The following is a 14,356-nucleotide window of genomic DNA, read 5'->3' as shown; positions in this document are numbered from 1 at the left end:
GCAGTAACTTGAAACTTTAATTGGGATAAACCCCTATATAGGGGGGTACTCACAAAGGGGATGATTAAGAACAGCTCATAAACACACTCCGGTAGGAATCAGGATGGCTCGAGCGGTGACAGGTAGACAGGCTGTAGCGGTAGCTACCGCACTTCCTCGTCCCGGGGACACTCAGAAAACCTTCCGTCGTCACTTCCGCAAGCGTGGTTACGTCATGGCGCCGGCGACGCGTTCTCGGAGCATGCGCTCCTTCTTCAGGCCGATAGCGCGCCATCTTGGATATGGGCTTAAGTAGAGAGGGAGCCAGGATCTGCCGGGTCCTAGTGTCCACCTGGAGTTCAAATATTACGGCGGGTTTTTCCATTATGATACGTGTGACAGCATCTAAACATGGCTAGAATGCTTTTTTGTTTATACAGAATGGTAATAGAAATGTTTTAGCAGTGGTTACAGCTGTCAAAGTACAACATTAAAATACAATACAATACAGCACAACATGCTTGCAGTGAACAATGTCGTGGACCATAAAAAAATATAATAAAAAACATAATAAAAAACTGGTGGAAGTTGTTATAATCAAAAATAATGAATCAATGCTAATAAAGAAGAAAATAAAAAGATAAATAAAAAGAAAAAGAAAAAGAAAGGATGAAAATAAAAAATAAAAATTAAAATGAAAATAAAAATAATAATGATGAAAATAAAGATAAAAATAAATATAAAAATAAAAATAATGATAATAAAAATAGAAATAATATATAGCGTTAATATATATGCTCAAAATAATCTTCATGTACATAAACTGTGCATGAAATTGTGCATAAAAACCCCATGGATAATACAAACAGGTTCTAGTGAAACATTGGCCAATTCTATTAGAGGATCCCCATCTCAAGGATAATTTGCCATCGAAACCTAGGGTAACTTATCGAAAGGCTAGAAATATTAAGAGTATGGTTGCTCCCAGTAAATTGAGGAAACCACCTACACCCTCTCAAGCACGACTGTGCCTCATCCCGCTCATGGGCATGTATCAATGCCGAAAAGCATTATGCCTAACATGCAAGCATGTAACTCATGGGCAAAAAAGTTTTGAGGTTAAGAACAAAACATATCCCATCACTAAATTCTACAACTGTTCCACGGACTATGTCATCTATTGTTTGACATGTCCTTGTGGACAGTTTTATGTGGGAAGAACCATTCGTCCCCTGAGGAAGAGATTTGGGGAACATCGCAGATTTGTAGAAGGAGGGGAGGACAAACATAGTGTTCCACGTCACTTCCTGTTGTCTCATGATCAATCATCCCTTGGCTTGAGAGTATGGATCATAGAGTCCATACCTGCCACCTTTGCACCAGCCGAGCGATTCAAGCGTCTGTGCCAAAGGGAGGCGTATTGGATCTACACCCTGGATACGCTAGTGCCGGGTGGCTTGAATGAGGAGATTGAAACTAATTCCCTCATATAGTCTGCCTTGAATAGTTTTTTGATTTTCCTTGCTGATATCCCCCTTTTTAATTTTCCTTGCTGACATCCCTATTATAGACTACTATAAGAGAAAGTATATATGTATATATATTTTTTATGTAGCTTTTTTATAGCTGTTTTTAGAATATTCTTTAAAATTTTTAGTATAATATATATATATATATATTTATATGTATATATGTATATTTTTATTCATTATTATCCATGGGGTTTTTATGCACAATTTCATGCACAGTTTATGTACATGAAGATTATTTTGAGCATATATATTAACGCTATATATTATTTCTATTTTTATTATCATTATTTTTATTTTTATTTTTATATTTATTTTTATCTTTATTTTCATCATTATTATTTTTATTTTTATTTTCATTTTAATTTTTATTTTTTATTTTCATCCTTTCTTTTTCTTTTTATTTATCTTTTTATTTTCTTCTTTATTAGCATTGATTCATTATTTTTGATTATAACAACTTCCACCAGTTTTTTATTATGTTTTTTATTATATTTTTTTATGGTCCACGACATTGTTCACTGCAAGCATGTTGTGCTGTATTGTATTGTATTTTAATGTTGTACTTTGACAGCTGTAACCACTGCTAAAACATTTCTATTACCATTCTGTATATACAAAAAAGCATTCTAGCCATGTTTAGATGCTGTCACACGTATCATAATGGAAAAACCCGCCGTAATATTTGAACTCCAGGTGGACACTAGGACCCGGCAGATCCTGGCTCCCTCTCTACTTAAGCCCATATCCAAGATGGCGCGCTATCGGCCTGAAGAAGGAGCGCATGCTCCGAGAACGCGTCGCCGGCGCCATGACGTAACCACGCTTGCGGAAGTGACGACGGAAGGTTTTCTGAGTGTCCCCGGGACGAGGAAGTGCGGTAGCTACCGCTACAGCCTGTCTACCTGTCACCGCTCGAGCCATCCTGATTCCTACCGGAGTGTGTTTATGAGCTGTTCTTAATCATCCCCTTTGTGAGTACCCCCCTATATAGGGGTTTATCCCAATTAAAGTTTCAAGTTACTGCACTTAGAGTGGCGCCTGTGTTTTCTTCCAGTTGACTCCAAGCGTATCTTCTACTTGTCACTAGAGCTGCCTCAGAAGTGCACCTTGAGCTTTTCATAGACTTTTTATGGACCTTTCTATGGACATTGCCAAATATGGATTTTTATTTCTATTTTCCAATCTGCCCTTTCCATTGATTGTTACCTATTGTTATTTAACTGGTTAGTTGTATGTCCGGTGACATTGGTATAGCCCCTGGTGATATATATTCCTCGTTGTGCGCCAGTTATTTATTTTTGATCTTGGCATTTTGAATGCTTTTAAGTACAAAGGAGGGATTTTGGGCCTTATAGACCCCAGATACCTCCATAAAGAGTACCTGTCACTGCCTATTACTGCCACAAGGGATGTTTACATTCCTTGTGACAGCAAAAAAAATGATCAAAAAAATATTTTATAAAAAAGGGACAGTGTACTGTAAAGGAAAAAAAAAAATAATTGAAAGCACCCCCATTCCTGCACGCTTGCGCGGAGAAACGATTGCATACGTAAATCACGCCTACAAATGTAAATAGTGTTCAAACCACACATGAGGTTTCGACACGATCGTTATAGCATGAGCAACAATTGTAGCACTAGACCTGCTGGGTAACTCTAAACTGGTAAACATTAAAAAATTTTAAAGCAACGCTTATGGAGATTTTTAAGTCTCCTGGTTTTTGTTGCCATTCCACAAGCGTGCGCAATTTTAAAGCATGACATGTTGTTAGGTATCTTTTTACTTGGCGTAACATCATCTTTCACATCATACAAAAAAATTGGGCTAACTTTACTGTTTTTTTTTTTTTTTTTTAATTCATGAAAATGTATTTTTTCCAAAAAAATGACGTTTGAAAGAATGCTGCGCAAATACAGTGTGACATAAAATATTGCAATGATGGCCATTTTATTCTCTAGGGTCTCTGCTAACAAATATATATGTATAATGTTTGGGGGTTCTAAGTCATTTTCTAGCAAAAAATACAGATTTTAACTTGTAAGCGACAAGTGTCAGAGAAAAGGCTAACACTGCAAGGGGTTAATGTTTGGGTTTATATCTACGTTAACTCATTATATAGTGTCCAGTCAATGCTGTGAACCTATTGTGAAGTGTAAGAATAATGTACAGTATCATACTCACAATAGACCAGAACCTGCAGAGTAGAAGAGACACGTTTACGGCTTGCAAGATTCACTGCTGAACAAGTGTAGTTTCCTTCGTAATTTTGAGGAAAGTGGCTTATAGAGAAGTTAAGAGAGCTTCCATTTGCACTGTTATACAGCTCGGGATCTTTATCCGAAGCATAGAAAAACACTTCTATCTCGGACTGAGGAATGGAATTTGCGGTGCAGTTGAAGTCCAAAGTAGAACCAACTGATGTATAAAGTGTACCATTTGGCAAAATGTTGGTTGGAGATATCTTAAAAGTCACATCGTGAGGCCCACCTATGTCAATAAAAGGAAGATCAGTAAATAAATAGTAATTAATATTATTATTATTATACAGGATTTATATAGTGCCGACAGTTTACACAGCGCTTTACAACTTGAAGGTAGACAGTACAAATAAAATACATTTTAATACAGTAGGAATCAGAGGGCCCTGCTCAAGAGATAGGTTTTTGGATCTTGGCTGGAAGGAAAAATAGTAGTTTCTGCCACCATCCCAGGAATATAGTTTGTCGATTCGTGGTGCCTCAAGTCAAGTATGGGATTTTAAGGGCAGGAGTGAGACGAGTAAACAGTAGTTGTACAATTTATAGGTAAAATTTATTTGCATGTATAGTTATATACAGAAATTCGAGTGAGTTAATGGGTAAAGTCCCATTGTGATAGTGAAGAGAAAATAGTAAGGTGTGTTTACACGTGGAATAAGTGACTTTTGAACAAAAATAGTCGATGGTCCTGCTCTGCTGTTCCTCATATCAAAGAATGGGAATGATTGCAGAGAGAGGCCTGATCGGTATTTCCGACATGTTTCGGCCTGTAGCGGCCTTTATCAAGGATGTTACAGATTCTAGGAATAAGTGAAATAGGTTTATCAGTAGTAGCAATATAATTTATCAGTAGTAGCAATATAATATTTCAGATTTGAATATATATAAAATTTGTGATATAACATACATATTTTTTGTCCACTTCCTGGAGTATTGCTTTCCCAGATTTTCTCCGGGAGCTGCAGGAACAATGCTGTATTGGGTGAAAAAGGTGTGATTTGGTTGTAGTTGGAACCACAAGTAAAGGCGGGGAGGTTGTTGGTAATGAAATAAATAATTGTTAATTACTTGTTGGGCCACGTTTTTCTGGTCCAAAGGGTTCAATGTGGCTATGATTTGTAGATTTCCACATTGATAGAGATCATCTGTGGTGTTTCCACATTGATAGAGATCATCTGTGGTGTTGGGGTATATAAAGTGTAGTATGTAGTAAATAGTAAAGGATGTGACTTTTTGTAAAGTAGTAAGAGGGCCCTGCTCATTAGAGCTTACAATCTAGGAGGGAGGATCAAGAGATACAAGAGGTAATAACTGTGGGGGATGTGCTGATGGAGAAAATAAATGTACAGCTATTGGTGGGGGCCAGATACTGTAGGTTTCTCTGAAGAGATGAGTGTTTAGGGATCGTCTGAAAATAGACATAGTAGGAGATAGTCTGACAGATTGGGGTTGAGCATTCCAGAGGATGAGAGAGGCTCGGAAGAAGTTCTGGAGGTGAGCATGGGATGAGGTGACAAGGGATCTAGGGAGCAGGAGGTATTGGGAGGAGTGAAGAGGACGATTTGGTTGGTATTGTGAGACCAGGTTATTGATGTAGCTGTGGGCCAGGTTGTGGATGGCTTTGTAAGTTACTGTTAGTATCTTGAATTTAATTTGTTGGTTGAATGGCAGCCAGTAGAGGGATTGGCAGAAAGGGGTAGCAGACACTGAGCGGTTTGTAAGGTACTTGAGTCTGGCATCAGCCTTCATGATTGATTGAAGGGGGGATAACCTATTTAGAGGTAAATAGGTTATGCCTGACGAAAGGGTCCTGTGCGGCTCCGAAACTATTTTTTGATGTGATCGTAACTGGAATAAAGTTTTTGGACTGCTTATGCAAGAGCCTTGGTGTGCTGGCGAATATGTATTTACTTGTAACTAATCCAGTTGCCAACTGGTGATTGCTTCAGCACCCAATATACACGAGCCTACAAACCAGGAAGGTGTGCGATAGGAATATGAACTATAAGGTACTTGAGCCTGGCATCAGTCTTCATGATTGATTGAAGGGGGGATAACCTATATAGAGGTAAGCCAATAATGAGGGAGTTGCAGTAGTCGAGGCGGGAGATGACCAGGGACTGGATAAGAAGCTGTGGGGACATTGGTTAGGAAGGGGCGTAACTTGGAGATGTTGCTGAGGTTGAGGCGGCAAGGGCGGCGATTGAATGTGGGGCTGGAAGGATTACACCTAGGACCTTCGCATGGAGGGACGGGTTGATAGTTGAGCTGTTGACTTTGACAGAGAGAGAAGGGAAAGGGGCACGTAGGGGAGGAAATATCATGAGCTTGGTTTTGAATAAGTTGAGTTTGAGGAAGTGATGTGACATCCAGGCTGATATATCGGTTAGTAAGTTGGTGATGCCTGAGGAGACAGATGGAGTGATTTTAGGGGTGGATAGGTAGATTTGGATGTCTTCAAGCTTAGAGATGATATCTAAAGCCACGGGAGGCAATCAAAAAATATAATCAAGCAAACTAAAAAAAAAAGCCATGATAGCACACATAAAAGATTTGTATTTTTTTTTTTTTTGGATTCTTGAAATATAAAACAATGAAGAGTAGCACAGGACATGGCTATACAAGTGCACAAAACAAATGGTGGCATCAAAAGTACCTGATATCAGTACCAGATTACAAATACAGCGGCAATTTAAATTAAATCTCCAAAGGATATGTAGTTATCTATAAAAGTAGGAAACAGTAAAGATATTAAACCTGTGGGGATTCAAAGGACAAAACCATAAAATGCCCCAGTAAGGAAGGGAAAGGATAGATGAATTCACTCATGAACCAGGCACTAAAGACTGGAAGTGGAGGAAGAATGAAGAGAGACAGTGAGATGGAAAAGAAGAAGAGGAAATTGGGACATGGGAAAGGAAGGGGAGAAAAAAGGGGACAAGGGTACAAAGAACTTCCATGAGGCCCAACCAAGCAGCAACTTTCCTTAGACCAGAGGATCCCCCAAGAAATTTCTTAAAATTGGGACCCATGGGTGTCTTCTGACTGAACTGTTACATCTATTGCTCCAGATTAGACATATAGGCCAGGCAGTGCCGGGACAAGGTCATCGAGCGCCCAGGGCAAAAAATGCCTAACTGCGTCCCCCATTCCCTTAGGGTTAGGGTGCCCCCCAATCTTTGCAATAAACCATTGCGCCCAGGGCAGCTTACCCTTCCGCCCACCCCTTGTCCTGGCCCTGAGGCCAGGATCCGGGTAGTTTACTTGCTCATGATACACAGGGGAAGATTTAATTATACTGGTGCACACAGAATCTGGTGCAGCTGTGCATGGTAGCCAATCAGCTTCTAACTTCAGCTTGTTCAGTTAAGCTTTGACAATGAAACCTGGAAGCTGGTTTCTATGGAGAGCCACGCCAGTTTTTGCACTCTCCAGTTTTAGGAAATCCCCCCCCCCCAGTTTCTATAAGAAAAAACCACAATTTTTCCTGCCTTCTTTACTACTTATTATCTGGAATTTATTTTTATTTTTTTTGTGATCCCATATGTATGGTCTTAAACTGCTCATGTACATTACACTTCTATGTTTTCTGATTGATGCTGGTATGCTATTTGGACATTTCTCTGTACAGTACTGTTTTTAATTTTTTTTTTTTTATGTTATTTTGCTTATACTGTATGTGTCCGATCACACTAATGGCCGGAATACACGATAAGAAAATCTTATTCTACTCGTTAATGCCCAGCCATCAGTGACCGATATCGATATTGTGAACAAAAAATCCCGTTTGAAAAAAACAAAAAAAAACAAAAAATTCTGTCGTCTCGTTAGAACAATATTCTATACATTGGTGTTAAGGTCGTTAATTTAAAATCTGTAGAACATCATCACGCATGCACTTTTTCAATGGTCGGCGGTCAAACGGTCGCGCGATATTCGGCCTGTGTATGTTGGCAACGTTTTCGACCAAGGAACACTTTTTCATAAGTCGGTGGTCGAATGATCGGGCAATATTCGGCTCGTGTATTCCAGCCATAAGAGTAGGAAGTGGTCCAGATTCAAGTGATCATTCTAGGTCAGCCATGGATCCTAAATCCTAAATTGAGTGTGGGTGTCAATAATTCTCTGTTTAATCTCAAGTTAGGTGATAGTTTCTCAAAGCTTTGGCTGGCATTTGCCAAGTCACCAAGAACATAAACCCCACCAGCTTTCTCTGGTTTCTTTCGAGGACTGAGATGGGCCTGGGTAATAGGGCTTCCCAAGTGTTACAAGTAATATTTACATTTAGGACAGATCAAATCTTGTTATATACATAAATCCAAAAGCGGGGGCAGCATCACCAGATGTGGAAAAGAGTGCCGCTTTCTCAGTGCTGTTAAAGAAGTTTTACTGTTCATAGCAACAGATTCTCCAGAAGTCCAAGTAGTGTTGTGCCTTTGTTTCTGTGTAGTCACACTATTAGCTGTATTGTGACAGTTCCTCTTTAGAGTAAAAGAGATCTTGGTCCTAACATAGTATTAAACCCTCAGCATTTTTTTACCGCTTATTATATTCCCCAGTAAATTGTTTGTTAAATTTTTTACCCCATCACTTGCAGTTGATAATTTTAATGCTGCTGGCTCCTGCTTTCTCAGTGCTGCTTTCCTGAAGTTCTGGTCTTCACAGGAAAAGTTAATAGTGGACAGTGCAGTCCAAGCCAGTCTGTTAGCTTGAAGAAGGGAGGGCGGAGGAAGGGGAGGAGCAGTGGAGCGCTTTGTCATCCTAAGCTTTGGGGCTGTGTGTTTCTATTGATGTACACAGTGTATGGAAACAGAACTCTACTTCCTGCGTGCAAGAGTGCCACCATAGGACACCGCAAGAGAAAAGAGCCATGCTGAACCTGGAGCCAGCTTATACTGGAACATATGCAAAGACTAAAAAGTAATGAAAGCTGCATACTCAGTAAAGCTACGTGAACACTAGCAGCAGCCCTGGTCCCTTGCTGATCTGTAGCGTATCTCTTTTCTGAAGCGTATGACAGGTGGTGAGTTGGCGATGTATTTTAGCCCTGTAAAGGTCAGGCCGCTGTGCTACAACAGTGAGTATTGCAAGCGGTTGGCATGCTGCCCTATTCACTTGAACAGGTTACATTTGGCAGTGGTATTGCCTGCTGACTATGACAGGGTGGGTCAATTCTGCTAGAGTTGAGAAGAGAGCCTTGTGGCTGTGGCACGTGTTCAACCTCTCTGGCTGTCTTTGCAGCTTAACCACTTAAGCCCCGGAAGATTTTACCCCCTTCCTGACCAGGGCCTATTTTGCGATTCGGCACTGCGTGACTTTAACGGACAATTGCGCGGTCGTGCGACGCTGTACCTAAACGAATTTGACGTCCTTTTTTTCCCACAAACAGAGCTTTCTTTTGGTGGTATTTGATCACATGTGCAATTTTTACTTTTTGCGCTATAAAGAAAAAAACAGCGTCAATTTTGCAAAAATAACAATATTTTTCACATTTTTTTATATAAAAATTCCCCCCCAAAAAAAAGTAAAAATCAAAATTTAACATTTTGGGCCAATTTTTTTTTTTTTTACCATATGTTTGGTAAAAAAAAAAATTGCAAAAAGCGTATTTTGATTGGTTTGCGCAAAAGTTATTGCGTTTACTAACAAAGGGAAAGATTTTTGTCATTTTTGTTGTTTTTTTTTTTTTAATGCGTAATGGCGGCGATCTGCGATTTTTTTTTGCGGGACTGCGACATTGCGGCGGACAGATCGGACCCTTGACTGACATTTTTGACACTTTTGGGGTTACCAGTGACATTTCTACAGTAATCAGTGCTATATATATGCACTGTTACTGTAAAATTACACTGGCAGTGAACGGGTTAACCTTTTTTGAGAGGGAGGGGTTATGTGTATCCCTAGGGGCGTGATTCTAACTGTGATTGGCTGTGGCTTGAGTTGTAGGAACAGTGATCAACGGTCCTACATAGTAGAACCGTATGATCACCATTCCTACACAGGGGAGAATGACAGGCGGCTTGTTTACATCAGCCGTCTGCCTTTCTCCCTCTCCACCCGACGAGCGAGCGCCGCCTCCGGCGGCGCTCGCTCGCTCCCTAGACCCTCACAGGCTAGCGACGTATCCCTAAGGTCGCTCAGCCTGTGAGGGGCTGACAGCCGACGTAAATAGTCGTGCGGCGGTCGGCAAGTGGTTAAGGGGGACAGTCAGGGAGCAGTAAAAAGGCAGCTCAACTGCTTGCTTTTTACCACCCCCAACCACAAGTTTAACAAGCACTTAGTGATAAAAACTGCTGCTAAATGTGCTTAGAAAAACAAATGATTTATTATGATTTTAATTGTGTATCATACTTACTTGTGACAATTAGCTGTATATGTGGCTTAGATTCTGCACTTTGTGAACAGTTCCTGCATCCATAGATCCCTTCATCTTCCAGACGGAGATTAGTTATTACAAGAGAAGAACTCACGTTGTCCCTCAGGAACCTGAAATCTGATGAACTATTTTTGTCGCAGTTTAGTAATTCCTGTGTGGAATTCTCCAAAAACCAGGCGACCTTTTTTACACTGTCCTTCACAGTACTGCAGGGTAGAAGGATTTGTCCACCAATCTCTCCAATGATTGGAGTTAGTGAAGCTGCAAGATAGAAAAGTATAGTAAGGTACAGAGATTACAAGAATATATGCAATAAATGAAAGCTTGATGTTCATTCGTGTAAATAGATGTGTTACACTTTTTTTTTGGGGGGGGGGGGGGGGGGGGGAGAAAATCCCCTCCCATTAAAACTGATACATTTTGTAAAATTTTATTCTACAAAGGGCTTTAGATAAATATAGTTCTTTAGATGAATTAGTCTGTAGCAAAGTTTTTCTTTAACCACTTCAATGCTGGGAACTTTCACCCCCTCCCTGCCCAGGCCCTGTCACACTTTGAATGCCAATTGCCCGGCCATGCAACACTGTACCCATGTAAAAATGTTATCCTTTTTTCACAGAAATAGAGCTTTCCTTTGGTGGTATTTAATCACAACTAGTTTTTATTTTTTGTTATAAAATTTTGCAAATAAATAATCTTTCCTAATTTCTTAATAAATTTAGGCCAAAATGTATTCTGCTACATTTCCTTGGTGTGTAAATAACCCAAAATCAGTGTATAATATTTAGTCTTTAGGAAAGTTATAAAGTCCAAAAACTATGATATTCTCTCACACACACACACACACCACACACATATATACACACACACACACATATAAAAATTGATCAGTCCTGGTGTACTGATAGCCTTTCTCATTTCTTAAGGCCCAAAAAGTCCAGGACAGTTCAAATATCTCCCAAATTACCCCATTTTGGAAAGTAGACAGTCCAAGCTATTTAGTAAGAGGCATGGAGAGTTTTTTGAAGTTGTGAAGAAATTAACCACTTAAGCCCCGGAAGATTTTACCCCCATTCCGACCAGGGGGTATTTTGCGATTCGGCACTGCGTGACTTTAACGGAGAATTGCGCGGTCGTGCGACGCTGTACCTAAACAAATTTGACGTCCTTTTTTTCCCACAAACAGAGCTTTCTTTTGGCGGTATTTGATCACCTGTGCGATTTTTTGATCACGCGCTATAAACAAAAAAAGAGCGTCCATTTTGCAAAAATAGCAATATTTTTCCCTTTTTTTTATATGAAATTCCCCCAAAAAAAAATGTAAAAATCAAAATTTTTTAAAATTTTCGGCCAATTTGTTTTATGCTACCTATGTTTGGTAAAAAAAAAAATCGCAAAAAGCATATTTTTGATTGGTTTGCGCAAAAGTTATTGTGTTTACTAACTAAGGGAAAGATTTTTGTCATTTTGTTGTTTTTTTTTTTTAACGCGTAATGGCGGCGATCTGCGATTTTTTTGCGGTACTGCGACATTGCGGCGGACAGATCGGACCCTTGACTGACATTTTTGACACTTTTGGGGTTACCAGTGACATTTCTACAGTAATCAGTGCTATATATATGCACTGTTACTGTAAAAATACACTGGTAGTGAAGGGGTTAACTTTATTTCAGAGGGAGGGGCTGTGTGTGTCCCTAGGGGCATGATTCTAACTGTGATTGGCTGGGGCTTCAGCTGTATGCAGACTGATCAACGGATCTACATAGTAGATCCAGATGATCAGCTCTCATACAGCGAGGAGAATGACAGGCAGCTTGTTTACACAAGCTGCCTGACATTCTCCCTCTCCCCCGCCGATCGCAGAGTGGCCGGCGGACATCGGGTCCGCCGGTGACACGCGCGGGGGGGTCCGTGACCACTCGGGAGCGCGCCTCCGGGGGCGCGCGCTCGCTCCCTAGACCCTCACAAGCTAGTGACGTAGCCCTACGTCACTTTGCCTGTGAGGGGCTGACCGCCGACGTAGATAGTCGTGCGGCGGTCGGCAAGTGGTTAAAAAATATATATTTTTCACAAGTTTTGTGTTTTTTTTAGTACAGTGTTGTCATATAATGGGTGTGGCAATGATCAGGAACACTGACTTGTGACAGTATGTAAGAAAAATAAATACATTTCAATATTGGGATTTTTGACTTACTGTTAAATCCATTTCTCTGATGTTCTTTGACAAACACAGTTCCTGATCTTCTTAACCATTGGGTTATACTGCCCCCTACAGAAGTAGGACACTAGGCAGAAAAAAAGTCTGGCTACGCTTATGGGAAGTCCCAGAGGGTATACTGCCTCTCTATGCTATAGGCACTCAGTTTTGTTACAAGCAGTGTCAGAAGAATTACAACTCCACAGAGGGGTGGGTGCTGTGCCTGTCAATGAACATCAGAGAAATGGATTTTACGGTAAGTCAAAAATCCCATTTTCACTTTCCAGTTTTCCAACCCAGGAAGGTGTATGGCGGAGAGGGCTGGAACGAACTGTTCTGCCCACCTTAGACTGCCGGCTACCTTCAGAGCCACCAGGAAACTTCTTGTGCCCCCTGGTGATTGACATAAGCCACAGCCGTGGCATTTTCCAATTGAATGCGCACTAGACATCCCTGAAGACGATCCATTCAATGGTCCAGGCACAGTCTGATTGCTCGGAGATCTAAGATATTGGTCTGTAGTCTGGACTCTTCCAGTTTCCAGAGTCCCTGAACAGAAATTTTGCCAAGGACGCTTCCCCAGCCGGATAAGCTTGCATCCGTGGTGACCACTGTCCAATACAAGGGAAGGAAGGATTTGCCAAGCCTGAGCGATGACCATCTGCTGGACAGCAGGAGACAAAATTGCAGACTACAATTTCTGGAGTTTGTCCAGAGAAAGGAGCACTCTGGCTAAGGCTGAGTCCAGAGTCAGACCCAAATAGTTCAAGCTTTGCAGACTGAACCAGAGCAGACTTCTGAAAATTCAGAATCCAGCCAAACTCCCTCAGAGTTCGTATGGCGATTTCCAGGTTTTCCACCAGAGCAGTAGGAGACTCTGCTCGCAGAAGGAGGTTGTCCAAGTAGCCCAGTACTGCGATCCCCCATTGGCGTAAGAATGCTACCCCCGGGGCTAACGCTTTTGTGAAGACCTGAGGAGCAGAGGCGAGACCAAAGGGTAACGCCACAAACTGATAATGCTCCTCTCCCACGGCAAAGCGGAGGAAGCGCTGGTGACTGACACATATTGGAATGTGAAGGTAAGCATCCTTGATGTCGATAGAGGCAAGGAAATGCCAGATGCAGGGATGCCACCTCTGTGTGAATGGACTCCTTTCTGAACTTCTGCACCTGCATGAAGCAGTTCAGCGTCTGGTGGTCCAGGTTTGGACACACCTTGCCTTCCTTCCTGGGAACTGTAAAAAGGTTTAAGTAAAAACCCTGATAACGTTCCCTAAGTCGGAACCGGGACAATCACCCCTTAAAGTAACAGGTCTTGTACCGCCCCCAAACAGACCCTGTAAGCGGTCCGGGGGACAGGCACAAGTTGGAAGGAAAGAACCTTGCCGAGGGACAAGAGCGAAACTTTATCTTGTAGCCGGACCGAATGACTTTGTGGACCCACTTGTCTTGTACCAGGGAAGTCCATTAGTCCGGAAACCAGTGAAGACGTCCCCCCTCATCCGATACATGTGAGGACACACCTTCCTGCTTAAGGAGCCTTGTCTTGTGGGTCTGGAGAAGCCCTCTCTCCGCTTGCCAGACCAGTTTCGTATGGATCCCCTAGAGGAGGCCCTGAAAGGCTTTGAGCCCTCGTCAGTCGGCCCTGAGGGACGAAAAAGCTTTTTTCGAGGGCCGAGAAAGTGGGCCCACGTCTACGATGAGGGTCCTTGCCCTTACTAGCCTGCGGAAAAGAGGTACTCTTTTCCCCTGTGAGACATTTAATGAGGTCATCCAGGGTAGCTCCAAACAAGCGATCTCCTTGAAAGGGGAGATCAGTCAAGGCCTTTTTAGAAGTTTGGTCCACAGGCCAGCATTTGAGCCAAAAGACACGCCGAAGGACCACTGTCGAAACAGAGAGCCGAGCCACTAGGGGAACCGTGTCCAAAGAGGCATCACAGATAAACTGCAGCCCCTGGATGTGTTCTCCATCCTGGTCACAGCATAAAAGCTTAGACCACTCAGGCAGAGTTT

General features: G+C 41.6%; 1 protein-coding gene across 1 annotated transcript in view; it reads right to left on the bottom strand.

Moving 5' to 3' along the window:
* VSIG10 (V-set and immunoglobulin domain containing 10) overlaps positions 1 to 14,356 on the bottom strand; it is a 56,941-nt gene that overhangs the window by 37,672 nt on the left and 4,913 nt on the right. The window contains exons 2-3 of the mRNA XM_082255523.1: positions 10,126 to 10,407; positions 3,694 to 3,999 (exon numbers count right to left, since the gene is read on the bottom strand). Coding sequence (XP_082111649.1) covers positions 3,694 to 3,999; positions 10,126 to 10,407 — 588 coding nt within the window. The remainder of the gene's footprint in view (positions 1 to 3,693; positions 4,000 to 10,125; positions 10,408 to 14,356) is intronic.

This window comes from Pelophylax lessonae, assembly GCF_965119305.1.
Source record: "Pelophylax lessonae genome assembly, chromosome: 1".
Taxonomy (NCBI): Eukaryota; Metazoa; Chordata; class Amphibia; order Anura; family Ranidae; genus Pelophylax; species Pelophylax lessonae.
The sequence above is the reverse complement of the archived record's forward strand: the minus strand, read 5'-3'. Positions and strand labels throughout refer to the sequence as shown.